General features: G+C 35.7%; 5 protein-coding genes across 5 annotated transcripts; 1 reads left to right on the top strand and 4 right to left on the bottom strand.

The window, feature by feature from the left end:
• Positions 1-2610: 2610 nt before the first annotated feature.
• F5B22DRAFT_612077 (uncharacterized protein) lies at positions 2611-3500 on the bottom strand (the record flags this gene model as incomplete). The annotated part of the gene is made up of 1 exon (XM_047975322.1): positions 2611-3500. A coding segment is annotated over exon 1 (272 nt), but the record flags the coding sequence as incomplete, so codon positions are not given.
• Positions 3501-9394: 5894 nt separating this feature from the next.
• On the top strand, positions 9395-11659 carry F5B22DRAFT_647870 (uncharacterized protein; the record flags this gene model as incomplete). The annotated part of the gene is made up of 2 exons (XM_047978942.1): positions 9395-10155; positions 10213-11659. 2 exons carry the CDS (start codon positions 9395-9397, stop codon positions 11657-11659), a joined length of 2208 nt encoding a protein of 735 aa, XP_047829608.1.
• A 356-nt stretch (positions 11660-12015) lies between these two features.
• Positions 12016-12972, bottom strand: F5B22DRAFT_637248 (l-lactate dehydrogenase; the record flags this gene model as incomplete). Its single annotated transcript, XM_047977412.1, has 1 exon — positions 12016-12972. One exon carries the CDS (start codon positions 12970-12972, stop codon positions 12016-12018), a length of 957 nt encoding a protein of 318 aa, XP_047829609.1.
• Positions 12973-14147: 1175 nt separating this feature from the next.
• F5B22DRAFT_647872 (uncharacterized protein) lies at positions 14148-14570 on the bottom strand (the record flags this gene model as incomplete). The annotated part of the gene is made up of 1 exon (XM_047978943.1): positions 14148-14570. One exon carries the CDS (start codon positions 14568-14570, stop codon positions 14148-14150), a length of 423 nt encoding a protein of 140 aa, XP_047829610.1.
• Positions 14571-14653: 83 nt separating this feature from the next.
• Positions 14654-15662, bottom strand: F5B22DRAFT_248514 (uncharacterized protein). The gene has a single exon (XM_047969988.1). It carries the CDS (start codon positions 15381-15383, stop codon positions 14727-14729), a length of 657 nt encoding a protein of 218 aa, XP_047829611.1. The 5' UTR covers positions 15384-15662; the 3' UTR covers positions 14654-14726.
• Position 15663: the final 1 nt, after the last annotated feature.

Below are 15663 nucleotides of genomic sequence, written 5' to 3' on the forward strand. Positions count from 1 at the left end.
TAATAATAACCTTATTAATAATAATGTTTTTAAGTATAATATTATTATATTACTTTATATAAACTTAATAAATTAAAGTTTTAATATTTTAATATTTTTTTTAATTATTAAATAGCTATAATATAACGTTTAATTTAAAGTAGCTATACTTTAAAGTACTTAAAAGCAATTAATTTAATAGCTTTTTATTATATATATATTAAAGAAGCATTATAATAAAACTATTATTAAAAGTAATATATTAATTATTAAATTATAAATTAATTTATTTTACTTTTATTAAAACTTATTACTTTATTATTAACTTATATTATTTTATTAAATAATTCTTTTAACTTTTTTAATTAATTTAATAATTTATATTATATTTATTAAAGTAATAAATATAAAGATTAAATTTATATTATATAAATTTAATTTTATAATATTTAAAAAATTAAAAAAATTATAAAAAGGGTATTTAATTTTACTTACTTCTTTATTTTATTTTAAAAGTTATATTATTAATTAAGCTTTTATTATTAAGCTTTATTTTAATAAGTAATATTTTAATTTTATTATCTTTTATAATAAAAGAAAATATAAAATATATAAAGCTATTATTTATTTATAATTAAACTTCTTTATTATAATTTATTAAAGTTTTATAATTAATAAAAAATATAAGAATTAATAAGATATATATTAACTTTTTATTTAAAATAAATATAAATAAATGGTTAACTTTTTAAATAATAATCTTAATATTATTAAAATAATAATATATTATTTTTATTATATTAATTATAATGCTTTTTAATATATTCCTTTTAAAGAGTAAATTAATTAAAATAATAATATTTATATATTCTCTTTAAAGTTTATTATAAATATTATTAAAAACTTATTTATTAAAAAGCTATTTATAAATTATACCTTTAATAAAATAATAATAAACTTTTCCTTATTTAATTTAAACTTATAAATTACTTTAATAAATTTAACTTTTTATATATTAATATATAATTTAATTAAAAAATACTTTATTTATAAACTTAAAAGTCTTATAGTTTAAAAGTTTAAATAAATAATTATATAATATTAAAACTTTAATAACCTTTTAAAAGTAATAAAAAATATATATACTTTTATAATAAAAATAAATTAAGGGTTAAGGGATATTATTATAATTATTTTATATAAATACCTTATATTATTTAATAAAGAAAAGATATAGCTTATTTTAAAAAAGTTAAATATATTAATATATAACCTTATAATATATATATATTATATAAATCCCTTTATAAAGCTTAATTAAAGGAATAAGGGTTTTTTTTTTTTTTTTAATTAAATTAACTATTTTTTATATTCCTAATTTAAAAATAAAATAAGAAAATTATTAAAATAAAAGGTATAAATATAATTATATAATTAATTATATAATAAATATTATATATTAAATAATAACCTTATAAAAACCTTTAATATTATATATTTATAATATTATTAAATAACCTTTTTATTTAATTATAATTTAAATGTTTTATTTTTTTAAAATATTAAATCTTAAAATATAATTTTCTTCTTAAGTAAAATTTAATTAATAAAAGAAGCTTTAATTAATATATTTATATATAAATAAATTATAAATTAATATATTTAATTTTTTTAATATATACTTTATTTCCTTTTAATTAAATAATTTAAAATATTTATAAAAAGTAATTATTATAATATTCTTTAACCCTTAATTAACCTTAATTATAAATATATATACCTTTTTTATAGCTTTTAAAAAGTTAAGTATAATTAAATATTTAATAATAATTTAATATTTAATAATTATTACTTTAAACTTTTAAAGTATAAAATCCTTTAAGTTAAAGATATTATATTTTTTAATAAAGGTATAAATTATAATATAAAGAATAAAGCTAAAAGGTATTTATAAGGTTTTATTAAAATTAATATATATAGCTTTAAAGGAAATTTAAAAAAACTCTTTAATTAATTATATATTATATTTAAAGTAATAAAAGTAATTAATTATTATTTTAATAACTTAAGAATTATTATTTAATAAGTTAATAATCCCTTTATATATTTTTTAAATAAATATATTAATTAATATATTATATTTTAAATAATTAAATAAATTTTAAAACCTTTATTATAAGTTATAATAAAAAAATTAAACTATAAGTATATAAGGGCCTTATATACTTAATAATAGCTTTAATTATAAAATATTATAAAATTTAAATACTTTTTATTATAATAAAGCTTAAGTTTTTTATTAATATTAAATATATTAATTAAAGAATATAAAGTAAAGTATATATTTTTTAAATAAACTTATAAGCTTTTTAATAGGTTTATTACTTTTATTTATATTAAAAGAAACTTATATTACTTTTAATACTATTTTTTAATTAACTTTTAGCTTTAAATTATTAAATAAATTAAGGAATACTTTAACAGTAATGAGATTATTTAAAAATATATATCCTTTTAATAAATCTTTTAAAATATTAATTAAGTTTAGGTGCTAGAACCTATGACTTATAGGAGCATAGTTATTAATAACATTTTGGATCTTACTTCTTTTCCGCAATTACGAATAATTCCCCCTAGAAAATATCGGCTTCCACGAAAGATAGACTTTTCGTCGTATAGCTGTAGAGTACGATATGCTGAAAGGTTGACCACGCGTTCTCTCTTTCTCTTGCTTTATAATTCAGTAGGAAATAGAGTCCTGAGCTAACCAGTGGCCGCTGCTTAGCGCGAGGCTTTGGCGGGGTAGCGGGGTAATCGGAAAGAGGGTCCGGGGGGGAGTGGGCGCCGGGTTATCTAGGTGTTCGTCCTCGAGCCCTATTCAGCCAAGCTCCCAGGTCTCTTCCCGAGACGATGCTTTCATGCCCGAACCGGGAACGAAGCTAAAGAGGAGGTTGCGAGTTGCAGCTGCTATGCCCTTTGATACTGGGCGTAGGTAACTGACTGATTACAGGTAGACTATTATGCCGCAAGAGTAGTTGTGTGTTGTATTGGTACTCTAGATATATGTCATATGGGAGTATTTCAATTCGATTATATAGGAGGGGGCAGAGTGCGATTGCATCAAGACAGCTAGCTGTCTGCAGGCGTCGGCAATGATCAACGACGCCTACTACTCATGATTGTCATCCGTCAGCCTAGACCTGCCTCCCATCATAGGCATAGAGGTCTGGAAAAGGTGCGACTTGGCTTGTACAAGCGATGTGACATTAATCACAGCTCCAATCTCGTCAATCAGACTAGCTAGTTCGTGCTTATTTGTGATATCGTTGGGCAGAAGATGTGAAAATTCAAGGTTAATAGCCATAACGCCATGCTCGGTGCGAATGAAGTTGTGCAATTTGGGATTACCGTGCATAATACCATGTTGTGTGAATTGATGGTACATATGCCGTAATGCCAGTAACAGTTGCGGGTTAGGGATGTTGTCGTCTGAAAGCTTATGTAGCGTTATATTGTGACGATATGCTATAAGAATATGCGGGCTAAGAAGATCCTCTTTAAGAAATTGATGCAACGGTGTGCCCTTAATAAACTCAAGAAGAATAGCTGGAGTGTGGTTATTGTTAATAACTTTTTTATAATAGTATAGGATGATGTTGCCCTATAAAGATTGAAGCCGTTTATATATCTTAATTTTATTTTAATATTTATTAGGCTTTAGGGGATGCTTCTTTTTTAAAATCACGATGGATAGAATAAACCATTTGGGAAATATATATCTTAGTTAAAACTGAACAAATTAAGGTACCCAGGATATGAACCAATTGGTGATTGGGGTAGCAGGAAGCTTTAAACGGAAGATGTACCTATTATTATAAATACGTTTAACATGCGCTCTAATAAGGCATATACCCAACTAAATTTCCTAAACGTTAAAATTAAAGTTAAAATAATAACATATATTTAAGGGTATATAATACCTTTATACTTTATTTACTTTTAAGATCTATAGCGTAATTAAACTTAACATATATAAACTAAAGGAAATTTACCATCTAGTAGAAGAGTTTTAAGGAACAGTTATAAATTTATAGGCTACTTAGAAAACCAGTCTACATAGTACAGTAACTGAGCTTATACAGCCAGCCAGATTAGTAATATAAGGTAATTTAACCCAACTATAATTCTGTATACATATTATTAAAGGCTTAATATATCCTATATATTTCTATTATAAGTCTCCTAATACTATATATTAATTATAGGGTTAAAGGATTATATATAGCCGTTAAGGTAATTAAAAGAATATTAACCGTTTGCATTAATCTAATATGGAGCGCCTAACCACCATTGAAAATGGCACGTATATCTATCTATGTTTACCTTTAGTGCTGCTTAAGCCTAATACCTACGGAGTTGCTGCAAAGCTGTGCGGTATAGAGCATATTGTAAGGAAACATCTATATATTTAAAAATTAAACCTTGAACTTAGCAGTTTACGTTGTGTACCGCCTTTTGGCTATATATAAGAAATATTAGAATTAAGAAATGCTTCCCGTTAAATACAACTGTGACAGCACTTTTATACCTATGGCAATAACTATCAACCAATTAGTCTCATTAGAGGTTGAGCGGGAGAAATTTTGGAACTTGCCCTCTCAGCTCCTTCCTAAGCCATATGCGGTTGCTGTTCACACCTTGTTCGCCAGTCTATCTCGGTCGATTAATAGTGCCATGCCGTTTCAATTCGCTAACCAATATGCATTAAGCCGTATATGACCAAGTAAAGTCAGCCATCTAGGGATAATTAGTGGAACTAAGTAGCCCAACTTCAGACCTTTATATAATAATTTATTAAAAGGCAAGTTGGACGGGGAGGGCTATATATATATAAAAGGTTTTAGCATTATTCCCTTTACTTTATAGGTTTTCTTTAATATTATTAAAAGGATAAACCATTTTAAATAGGAGGACTTTATTTAAAGCATCCTTAGCGTTAAAAAGCTGCTATAATTCCTCCTAGGATAAATTATAGGATATTGCTAATTGTTCTTAAGCGACTTCTGCATAATCTGAAACCCAGTTTTTGTGCGATAGGCTGGGGTCCCCTATGCCTAGTAGCAAATGAAAGCTAGCATATAGTATAGCGGGAACCTATAGGAGGTTCTAAAGAGCTATAAATATTGTGCGCTATAAAGCCTTAATCGAGGAGGTTCGTTATAGATAGCAGTAGTCAAGCTTGGAAAAGTAATCCAGGTTTTAAACAAAGGACTCGATGGGCTAAATAATGCTTTAAATATATATTATATAATTTAAGTAAACGAAAGCGTTTAGTATACATTTTACAATTAAGCTAATTAAAGCTTATAAGTATTAAGATATTAAAAAGTTAATACTGTTTAATTACTTAACCTAGCAAGATCTTATTATATTTATTAGCCTTATTCCCTTCCTTTATAATATACTATAGTGAAGCATGGTATATTGAGGAATAAATTTATTTCAGATTACCCCAATGAGGTTGCAAGCACCACCAACTTGCCTATCTGTGTTGGGCATGAGGGCCCAGGCCGCAGAACCCGTCCATGTCACCAAGTTTTGTAGCACCTCCGGGAGCTTCCCGTAGTCTGTTGCGGCAGAAATGTTTGCATCTGCGGTATAGAGGTTTCCACGTAATTGGCCACAAAGCACTGGGCTGTAGTAGGGGCTCGTGGTTGCGATGGAAATATGTTGATCAAGACCGTTGGGCCGCCTTGCATAGTCTTGGGTATCCGCCGCTGCCGCATGCCCACGTATGCCCCGGTTGAAAGAGCTGGTTGACCCGCCAACGCGGCTTAAAAATGGATTTGTATCGCCCCACTTAGCCATGTTTTAAAAGTTCAAAACATAACCAGCTTAACCTCAATCTCTCTCTACCTTTTCATCCTTTACTTCTCTCCAAGTATAGCCCCAACCATTTGTATAGACAGTAGTTCTGTTACTATACTAATGCATAAGTGAATATATGTCTCTTAAGGCGAATACCCGTAGCTAGTTGTTTGATTGATTGATTCATATTTCACTCCTCAATGGAGCAGGTGGTGACGAATTTAGAAGGCGGTGTTCTGTAGAGGTGGTGATTGATTAGGCAAGCGGTGTCCGATCCCGAAGCTATTGGACGAATTGAGTAGGCGGTGATGACATGGAATTTTCGGGCAGCATTGGATCCATTTTCGAGTCGCGTTGGCCGGGGTTACCTAGTCAGGTCAACCAAGCACAGCCACGGATGAAAGTGTGGCTGAAACCGAGTAGGAATCAATCAATCAATCAATCAATCACACAGCACAGGACGGCAGCAGTTAATTCCACAGCCCTTTTTTTTTTCACACGACTGCTTGCGGCAATACTAGCATATCCGGTACCTAATGTCCCAATGCAAATTCAAGCATTCCTTGTAAAATATATGTCCTATCCTGACATTAAAGATTGTATTAGCGCTAGCTATTTAAGAACTTGACTTACCATAATTCTGCGGCCTTGTAGGTAACTGTAAAGGATTTTGGCAGGCCTTATAAGGATCGAAAAGGCCGTTAATGCAGATCGACTTCTGCTAGCTAATATCCTTATGCCTTTCAATGTTACACCGCCCGACTTTATTAACCGGCACGTAGGCATTGTAATAAAGCTACTATATATCGTTAGCTTAATCGATACGAGGGATAGGAGTGGGAAAGATAGGACTTACGCATCCACAATCACTATACGTATAAGTTTGCAAACTGCGCGAACTGTTTAGCGCTCCCTAGCATATGTTGCATCGTGGTCCATTTGGCCCAGCGGGTAATACGAAATACGTTTGATTATCTTCCGAAGGAGTAGTTTCAACGGGACGCAGGGTAGGTTTCCCTATGATATAGGTGATGTTCTCTCCCACCTGACCGTTTTTTAGTTCAGTCTCTTTAATAAACTCAAAGACGACAGTCATTATTTTAGTGAACTAGATTATTCGGCATTGTGAGAGATGGTAGGCTATGGGTGGAAGATTAAAAGTGTTTTTTTTAGGTAATAAGTGAAAGAAGAATGAAGATTCGGGACTCTTTGGCTAGAAGAAGTAGAAGACAGAGTGTTTATATTCGGCAATGCATCAAATAGGGACTATCGCAACTACCTAAAGCCCTTAGTTTAGATTTTGAGGAGTAAGATTACTAAGTTTAGGCCGACTTGCTGTAACCGGCTATCGACATCTGATAACGATTCCCTGCTAAGAGCCCAATAAAGCCCCTATTTTGGGATAGCCTAGCAGTTCCCAGCCTTCATGCGACCCGTAGTATGATTTCAGGCGCTCCACCCCTCGTAATATCCTGGATTCAGCTCTCAAGGCGAGTTGACGTATGGCCGAGGGAGGCCTTCACACTGGTGACAGCATTTATGCATTCGTTAACTTATAGCTAAATCGGTATTTAGCAAAGTTTAACCTAAAAATATAAATTATTATAATAAAGTTTATATATTATAATAAAGTAAAGCATATATACTAGTTATTAAAAAGTTTTAATTATAAGTTATTATTTATATTTTTAAGGGCTCTTCTTTATAATGTCCTTTTAATTAGCCTTTAAATATAGGATTTAGTTTAGCTAGGTTTATTACTTTATATAAAACTTTATACTTAAATTAATATATTTATTATCTTTTATAACCTTTAAGCTTTATAATTAATAACTTATAAAAAAGAAGGTAGTTTAAAATTTATTTAATAAATTAATTATTTTATAAGGTTATTAATATAATAAAATTATTAATTTTATAATTAATTAAGTATTTTATTATATACTTCCTTTAAAGCTATAGTATAAATTGCTTTATTTTCTTTTAAATTATAAAATAATAAAATAATATAGCTTTATTATTTATTTAAACTAAAAGCCTTTTTTTATATATAAATGCCTTATAAATTACCGTTAATTAAAATAATAAATATACTTTATAATTAATTATTAATAAGTATAATATTATATAAACTTATATTATTTTAAAGAATAAAGTAAAATTTATACTTTATAAATATAATTAATTAAAGATTATAAATTAGCGTTAATTATAGTTATTTTAGTTACTATTTTAAGTATTTATAAATATTAAATATAAAATTAAATAAATTAACCTACCTTTTTTTAATTAAATTTACCTTATATAAAATATTATACCTTAATAAAAGTATTTTAAAGTAATTTACTTAATTATAAACTTATATTATATAAATTCTATTATAGTTAAAATTAATTAAAAAATATAAACTATTAAATTAATTAAAAGATTTATTTATAAATAGTTTTATTAATATAAAGAAATATAACCTATAAAAGGATTATATAAATAATTAAGTTAATAAGAACCTTTATAGCTATAATTTATATTTATAAATAAAGGATAAATTAATTCCTTTTTTCTTTATTTTTAAGCCTTACTCTTTATTTAATAACTTTAAAGTATATAGCCTATATATTAATATTTATAAAAATCCGCTTAAAGGGCTCTTTAATTAATAGGATTAACCCCTTTTCCTACTTTTTAAATATCTTTAAAGGCTAAATATTAATCCTAGCTTATATTTTTAAAATATAATTATATAAAGTATAGTAAAGGTTACCTTTACTAATAGGTAAAACATTTCATTCCCTTTTAAATTTAAGGACATTAATAATAATATACTTATATATTTAATTATAAATGCTTTAATTTACTTTATAATTAAATATATAATAGGAATAAATAATATAATAATAGCTATAACTTAAAATCAATATATTAAAAAGTTTATTTTATAAATTAATTAAGATTCTTTATCTTTTAGGATTAAAAAATAACTTTAATCCTAGATTAATATTATTAGGATTAAAATCGATAATTAATTTTAATCCATTTTAAATATTCTCTTTATTATAATTAATTCTTAAAAGGTGGAACGGGAATTAATCCTATTAGTACTATTAGATATACCCCTTAAGGGTGATATAGAATTTATACGTATGGTACTAGATGATGCGACCGTTAGTTACTGTTTAATGTGAAAGCTGACCGTTATTATCCGTTTTCCTACCACCCCGTATAGCCACAGTCATTTGCTTCTATTAATAGTAACTTCTTAAATAACATTCACTTTCTTCTATTTAAAAGACATTCTAAATAAAGCTATTGGTATGAACAACATTTACCTAGGCGTATTATTTGGATTAGAATTTCTATATCTTCAATTATGTGGTAAACGCTATAAAAATGGCCGCGATCATTCATCTCGTCCAAACTTCGTCGGGTGAGGCTCATGCGAAGGTTTCCGCCCTGTGGGGCAAACGTGGTATGGGGGATTCCAGTTTCGGATGCCAGAACCTCCAGTCCTGGAGGCTTCCATACCAACACTTCAACATTTGTATGCAAAATGGAGTGCTCAGAGTCCGAAGATAATGCACCACTTGTGCATCCGCTTGGAGATAATCTATATCGAGTTACGGTATCTCGTCAGAATCGCATCAACTTCTTTTCAGAGGCGGTGCGACGTCTTAATGACAACAGCGATGAAGCAGAGCTGATCTTGCGGAATCTTCAAACATGGTCGCCCGAGTTAGCCTCTTTCGTCGGTCTCCGAACGCCCGAGCTAATCTACAAAGTCCCATTCCGACTAATATGCGAAAGTGACACTGGTGGCGTGCCTTTCGACGAAGAGTCTGTCCTCAGGCAGTATTTAGCAGTCAGCTACTGCTGGAGATCTGAGGGTGGCGATGACACCTGGCTTGGCCCGAAGATGCCTGTTCATGAACCATGGCCTATTAGCCGACCATTCGTTGATGCGATATTAGGGCAGCGAGGGGTGGTTACCCCAGACCCCAACCTTCAAAACGTGAATTTCCGCCGCGAAGGGATCTGGATTGATCAGATGTGCATTCCACAGGATAATCCCGAAGAGAAAGCGCGAAGTATCGCCATGATGGACATCATCTATAAATGCTGTCGAAAACTCTTGATTGTCCTTGAAGATGTTGTCTTATATCCCGACGAGATCCAAATTTTTGAGAGATACGAGCCCTACTTGCAACGTACAAGCCACGACCAAGAAGCTTGGAAGCCCCTGCCAGATGAGAAACTACGCATTTCAAGAATTGTGGATAAGATTGAAACTTCACGGTGGTGGACACGATCCTGGTAAGTTTGTGTTATGTACCGATAACAAGGGCGATTGCGTTAACATGCAGGGAGAAGGTGCTGGCATGAGTTTGAGATAAATGAGCCTTGGAGCGATTTCCGAGCGCATCCTTATATCCATGGTGCAGTCATGATAGTAGCAAACTGTGAAGGAGGTACTTTCACCTTCAAACTCGCTGCCTTTTTTAACATCAGGGCAAGTAGTGATTTATACACTGATGGTGATACTCTTGATCGATCTCGAAGGGTATATCGTTGGCTCTTAATGGCCAACACTCTATCCCCATATCTTGATCCAGCTCGCCGCGAGGAAGGCGTTGAAAGGTCTTCAATCATGGCTCGGTTCAATGCCGCATCGATTTGCCAATGCCGTCGCCTTGAAGATTTGATATCCATTACCATGAATGTTAGTGGCTTGGCGTTGTTCTTTTCGGCGCGTTTGGCTCTTAAATCAAAGATAGAAGATGTTGGAGTTGCTGATCCCAGTGACGCCCTTTTCTTCGTATCTGCTCTTTGTTTAGCTGCAGGAGAGAAGACTCCGCTCACCTCAATGAGTGGGGAGATGTTACAGCTAAGCGAGAAAAATGGCACATTCTCATGGTTATCGAACGAAGTCGCACAACCGGACCCAGTTGCAAGGAGATTTACTATTGGGGGTATTAAGTACATCCACGGACTCTCTCCATATCACATCAAACTCGACCTAGTCTTTTTTGACACACCCATTGTCAATACAAGCGAAGAAGAGCTACAGTTGACTTGCGAGTTTCTCCCTGAATACCCTATCGTATCCGCACGAGTCGAATACAAGCCACAGTATAAAGATAAATACCAGAATCCATGGGGGCCGTCAGCTGAGAGAGACGAGAAACTAGATACGTCACGGCGCAATTTATTGGTCAACTCATGCAGTTGTGGCTTAGAATACATTTGCCATTTATGGGAGGCAGTAGAGAAGCAATTCCTACAAACGTCGTTTGACGATAACCTGGCAGAGCCCTTTACACCGGATGCTTCACACCGGGACACAGCCAAGAAACTTCTGGAGCACATTTCTCCAGCAGAGTCAACGAATATACGTTACCTGGACATCCTTATAAAACTCATTAGCTTCATCAAGGATCCCCGCTCAGCGCGTGTGATGTCGCCCTGGATGGCGCGAATTAGGTGTAATAACGATGTCGGCGCCGCAATAATCCACAGCCCGACCATCCGCCAGGGATACCCATTTATATCAACGCGGGCGCGTCTTGCTATACCTCGAGATCTCCTCGACATGCCTTGGACTGCCAATCGAGTGTGGATTTTAGAGCCCTGGGGGATCCCCCAGGGCGAAGGTCCCAAGAACCACGCAGGCTTGAGCGAGAGCCCGGGCGAAGTATGGAAGATAGTGGGAAAAGCCCAATGTCTAGGTGACGTGCTTGCTCCAGTCTCAAGGAACAGCGAAAATAATGTCCCGGAGTCAATGTCGCTTAGAACTGCGACTTGTGTAGGGGAAATATAGACTGCTTGACAGCGGAAGATTAGTATTGAAGGTCTGATTTTCCTTTCACTTGACGGCGGGCTGTCCAAAGCCATCCCCGTCACGAGACAGGGTGACAGCCCTTGCGACTTCTCAAGCTGTGTATGTGGTTCTGACCAGTATTGTGAAGACGGGCTCCCGATAACTAAGGTGTATTATAGCTGACAAGGAGTGAACTATGAATGGACTTGCCATACGATAAAAAACAAAGTTGATCTTGGTAATAATGCTCCAGGCTATCGCTAATGAAGGAATGGTTTCAATATACTTATTTACAGAGATCATAACTTCAATCCAACACTTCTGTCTAATACTCAACATCTGCCGGCATCCTGTTATCACAGCCTACTGCTCATCTCAGTGACTGGTCCCGGACTCTCCGTCCCAACGATAACACCCTTTAGCTTGGCAATTGACCTCTCCAACGAAGCCGCCTCTTCGTCTTCTAGCTCGATCTCCAACGTCCTTAGGATACCGGCACGACCAAGTATGGCAGGCTTACTGAAACAAATGCCATGGTCTGCCTGGAAGTGGCTCAAAGGTAAGACATTCCGCTCATCAAGAAGGATCGCCGAGCAGATAGACGAGATGACAGCGCCAATACCGAATGATGTTTCACCCTTGATCCTGTTGAGGTAATCCGCCTTGAAACGCACGAACTCGGCCACAGCGTGCCTCTCGTCGCCGCCGAGCGGCAATACCTGGTCAACGGGGATACCACCGATGGCCATGTTGGACCATGCGATGACTTGTGAGTCGCCGTGCTCGCCGATGACATATGTGTGCACCGCGCGGGGCGCCACCTCGGCCCGCTGTGCGATCGTGTCCTTCAAGCGCGTTGTGTCAAGTATGGTGCCGCTGCCGAAAACACGGCTCGGAGGCAGCCCTGTGTATTTGAGGGCAAAGTAGGTCATGATGTCGACGGGGTTGGTGACCATCAGCAGAATGGTGTTTTCACCAAAGGGCTTCATCTGCTCGAAGCCGGAATTAATGACCGAGATGTTACGCTGTACGAGGGCGAGCCGTGACTCGCCGCCCTTCTGATTTGTGCCGCCAGTGAAGACGATGATGTCACACTGGCCGCACTCCTTCCATGTTCCGGGCCTGACGCGCGGTGAGACGCCGAAGCTTGTTGAGTCGCGCAAGTCTTGAACCTGGGCATCTTGGAAGTCTTCCTTGACGTCGAGGATAAGAACTTCGCTGGCGATCTGCTTGTGAATGATGGAGTAGGCGACCGCGGCGCCGACCTTGCCAATGCCTATGATGGCAATTCTAGGTCCCTGAAATTGTGACATGGCCTGTGAATGATAAGGAGAAGTAGTTAGGTAGGTAGTTAGGAAAGAACAGATAGACGGGCTTTGAAGAAGGGGGAAAACGAGAAGAACAGGGAGCATTAGAAGGAGATAAGAGGGACTCCCGCCCTCGACTATTATACTGCTGCTTACTACATACATGTCACGGAAGCGACAACTACGTTGAGGTATTATAAAACTTCCCTTGTGATTGCTGTCCTGTTGTTACTATCTACAGACCCAAGACCTCCTAAAGCCTTGGCTCCGGTGGCAGGAATGTCACGGCGCGGGCTAAGGGACGCATCGCATCGGCAGTTTTGTGGAGACCGTCGCGGATTCGGAAGCTTCTTTCAAACATGCATGTAAGACCGTAAGGCCAAAGACTCTTGGAGGTTCCAAGGATCAAGTTCGCATCTCTACCCTTGTTCCAATATGTACTAACGTCATGTCTCGGGCGTTAGTACGGGAACTTGATATTTTAACCAAATTATGGTAAAGAATGGACTGCCAATGTTATGGTACGATAGAGCGAGCGAGTCTTGTGCGCACACAGTCCGCTCAATCAATCATTTCGGCATTCTGGACGGAAATCTATCTGGCCATCCTTTGTGTTGGACAAATTGTGGTAACCTTGGCTTTGGCTTATCTCTAAACCTCTGACAGTACTAATGCCCTGCTGTTTCTGTAATGATTGAGGAATGAATATTAGAGTTTCTATACTGACGAAAAAAGACAACATGTACGGCAGACAATTGCTCCAATACAACACTTGAAGTTTGGGATCCGGTCGTCCATTTTCCCTTCCTTTCGCATGCAACCTGATTAGAGCAGCAGCTCTGGTAGCGGGTGGCGGCAAATCTTGATTTGATTCGCTTAACCAGCCCTTCCACCGGAGGTGAGCCTTGGCTGACAATGTACTGGCCGCAATGCTTTCGGTACCGCGCTTTGTGTTTGGGTCGACCGGCTCGGGAGGAATTGTCAGAAAGGGAAGGCGGTGATACTTGCAATCCACACACTGGAACGCTGGGAAACTGTATATAAGACCTTCATCCAGCCAGATAACTGTAACTTAGACTTCTAGATAATCTAATGGGATCACATGTACTACTTTTGACAGGAATTCTTTGAACTTGTTAGCTCATAGGCTCCCCCATTACACTACACCACTTCAAAATTGTCTAGAAGAGAGGCATGGAGCCGTAAATCCCCCTTAACTGCTCCCACGTGACATTCCCTCCATATAGAAGTTTTGCAATTATCTTGCCATCCACAAGGCCTGCTCTTGGTGAAGACATATACTGCCAGTACGCGATTTCCGTACTCTTTGAAGCCATATAGGAGGAAAGAGGGGATTGGTTGGATATCAGGGCCATGTCAAATTCTGGGTTATCCAGGGGCGGTTTCTTTCCTCGAGCCTCATCGATTTTCGTTAGAGACTCTATAACCAGTTTTTTAAACTCGACGATAGGTCGATTTTCTTCATCTGATAACGCTGGAAAGGTAAAAAGCTCTGGACTGACCGACAGCTGCTCAAGAGGAGCAGCCTGCGCACTACTCCAATCAATGATACCCGTCAGGTTATACTCGTCGTCAAAGAGCATGTTACCATAATGTAAGTCAAGATGACATAGAGGAAAGGGGCCCCGAACTCTGTCCTCAACCACAATGTGGGTTATAGTTGATTTCAATACCCAGCATGCTGTCAGCCAGTTCGGGTCATCCGGATGTAAGGAAATCATTTCTCGGTTTTCACTCTGTCACTGATTGTAAAAGTACTCCAGCGAAGTATCCAGGGGGCCAGGCGAAGCGTGCCAAGCCATGGGTATAATCTCGATAGGCTGATTAGCGTCATCACCGCACCAAATACGCCCAATACGACTGAATGTCATATTCTGGAGCTCTGCGAGAACATTGGCCAGTTGGTTGGCTACTTTGTTACGGTGTTGATGAGGTATGGTTACTGCTAACCCATTCGAAAGCGTGCGCCCTCCTAGGTAGTCCATGAAAATGAAAGGGTAACCAAACGATTGAGTGGACATCCCAAAGTCGAAAATTTGAGGTATTGGGATATTGGTGTGCCTTTTTATTAACCTCATGGTAGCGATCTCGCTGAGCGTAGAGGTTTCATCACTATCGTTAAAGGGTTGGTGCGGAATCCGAGCAATCCAGAATGTATTATCTGAAAATGCAAGCTCCAGGACTAGGTTATTGAAACCTGATGTGAAGTGCGTCAAATCCACACTGCATCCAACATCATCATTCAAGTCAGGTTGGTGCTTCCTCCGTGATTCTATTGCCCGTGTCTTCAGATATTCGAAGTTTGCTGAGGAGAGTAGAAGTTCAATTCGCCTGTATTTGTCCGAACCTGAGTCTATATCGGCAAAACCCTGCCAGTGCTCGCTTGGTCGGATCATTATATTAGAGCTCTCGTATCTAATTGACAACAACTTCTGCAGAAATTTCGTAAAGCTGAAGCTTAAGACAGAGGATAAAACATGAGCAGACAGGTGAGAAAAAGGTTAGGCTGTGTACAAATGGCCGACCAATGGCACGTGACCGAGAGGATCCTCAATAAACCAATGGGAGGGAGTGTTGGGTGCCTAGAATAGTGTTGTTGGTTCTGCTTCACTAAGCCGCAGCTAGTTCCGAAACTAGCTTCTGATGCCCTAGAACTTCCGTTTATCATTTTTTACC

Source organism: Xylaria bambusicola (genome assembly GCF_022495145.1).
Source record: "Xylaria bambusicola strain CBS 139988 unplaced genomic scaffold F5B22scaffold_29, whole genome shotgun sequence".
In the NCBI taxonomy this organism is placed as follows: domain Eukaryota; kingdom Fungi; phylum Ascomycota; class Sordariomycetes; order Xylariales; family Xylariaceae; genus Xylaria; species Xylaria bambusicola.

What these genes read in the sequence shown, in the direction of transcription:
- F5B22DRAFT_248514 (XM_047969988.1), bottom strand. Translation starts at nt 15,383, where the DNA reads ATGATCCGACCAAGCGAGCACTGGCAGGGTTTTGCCGATATAGACTCA.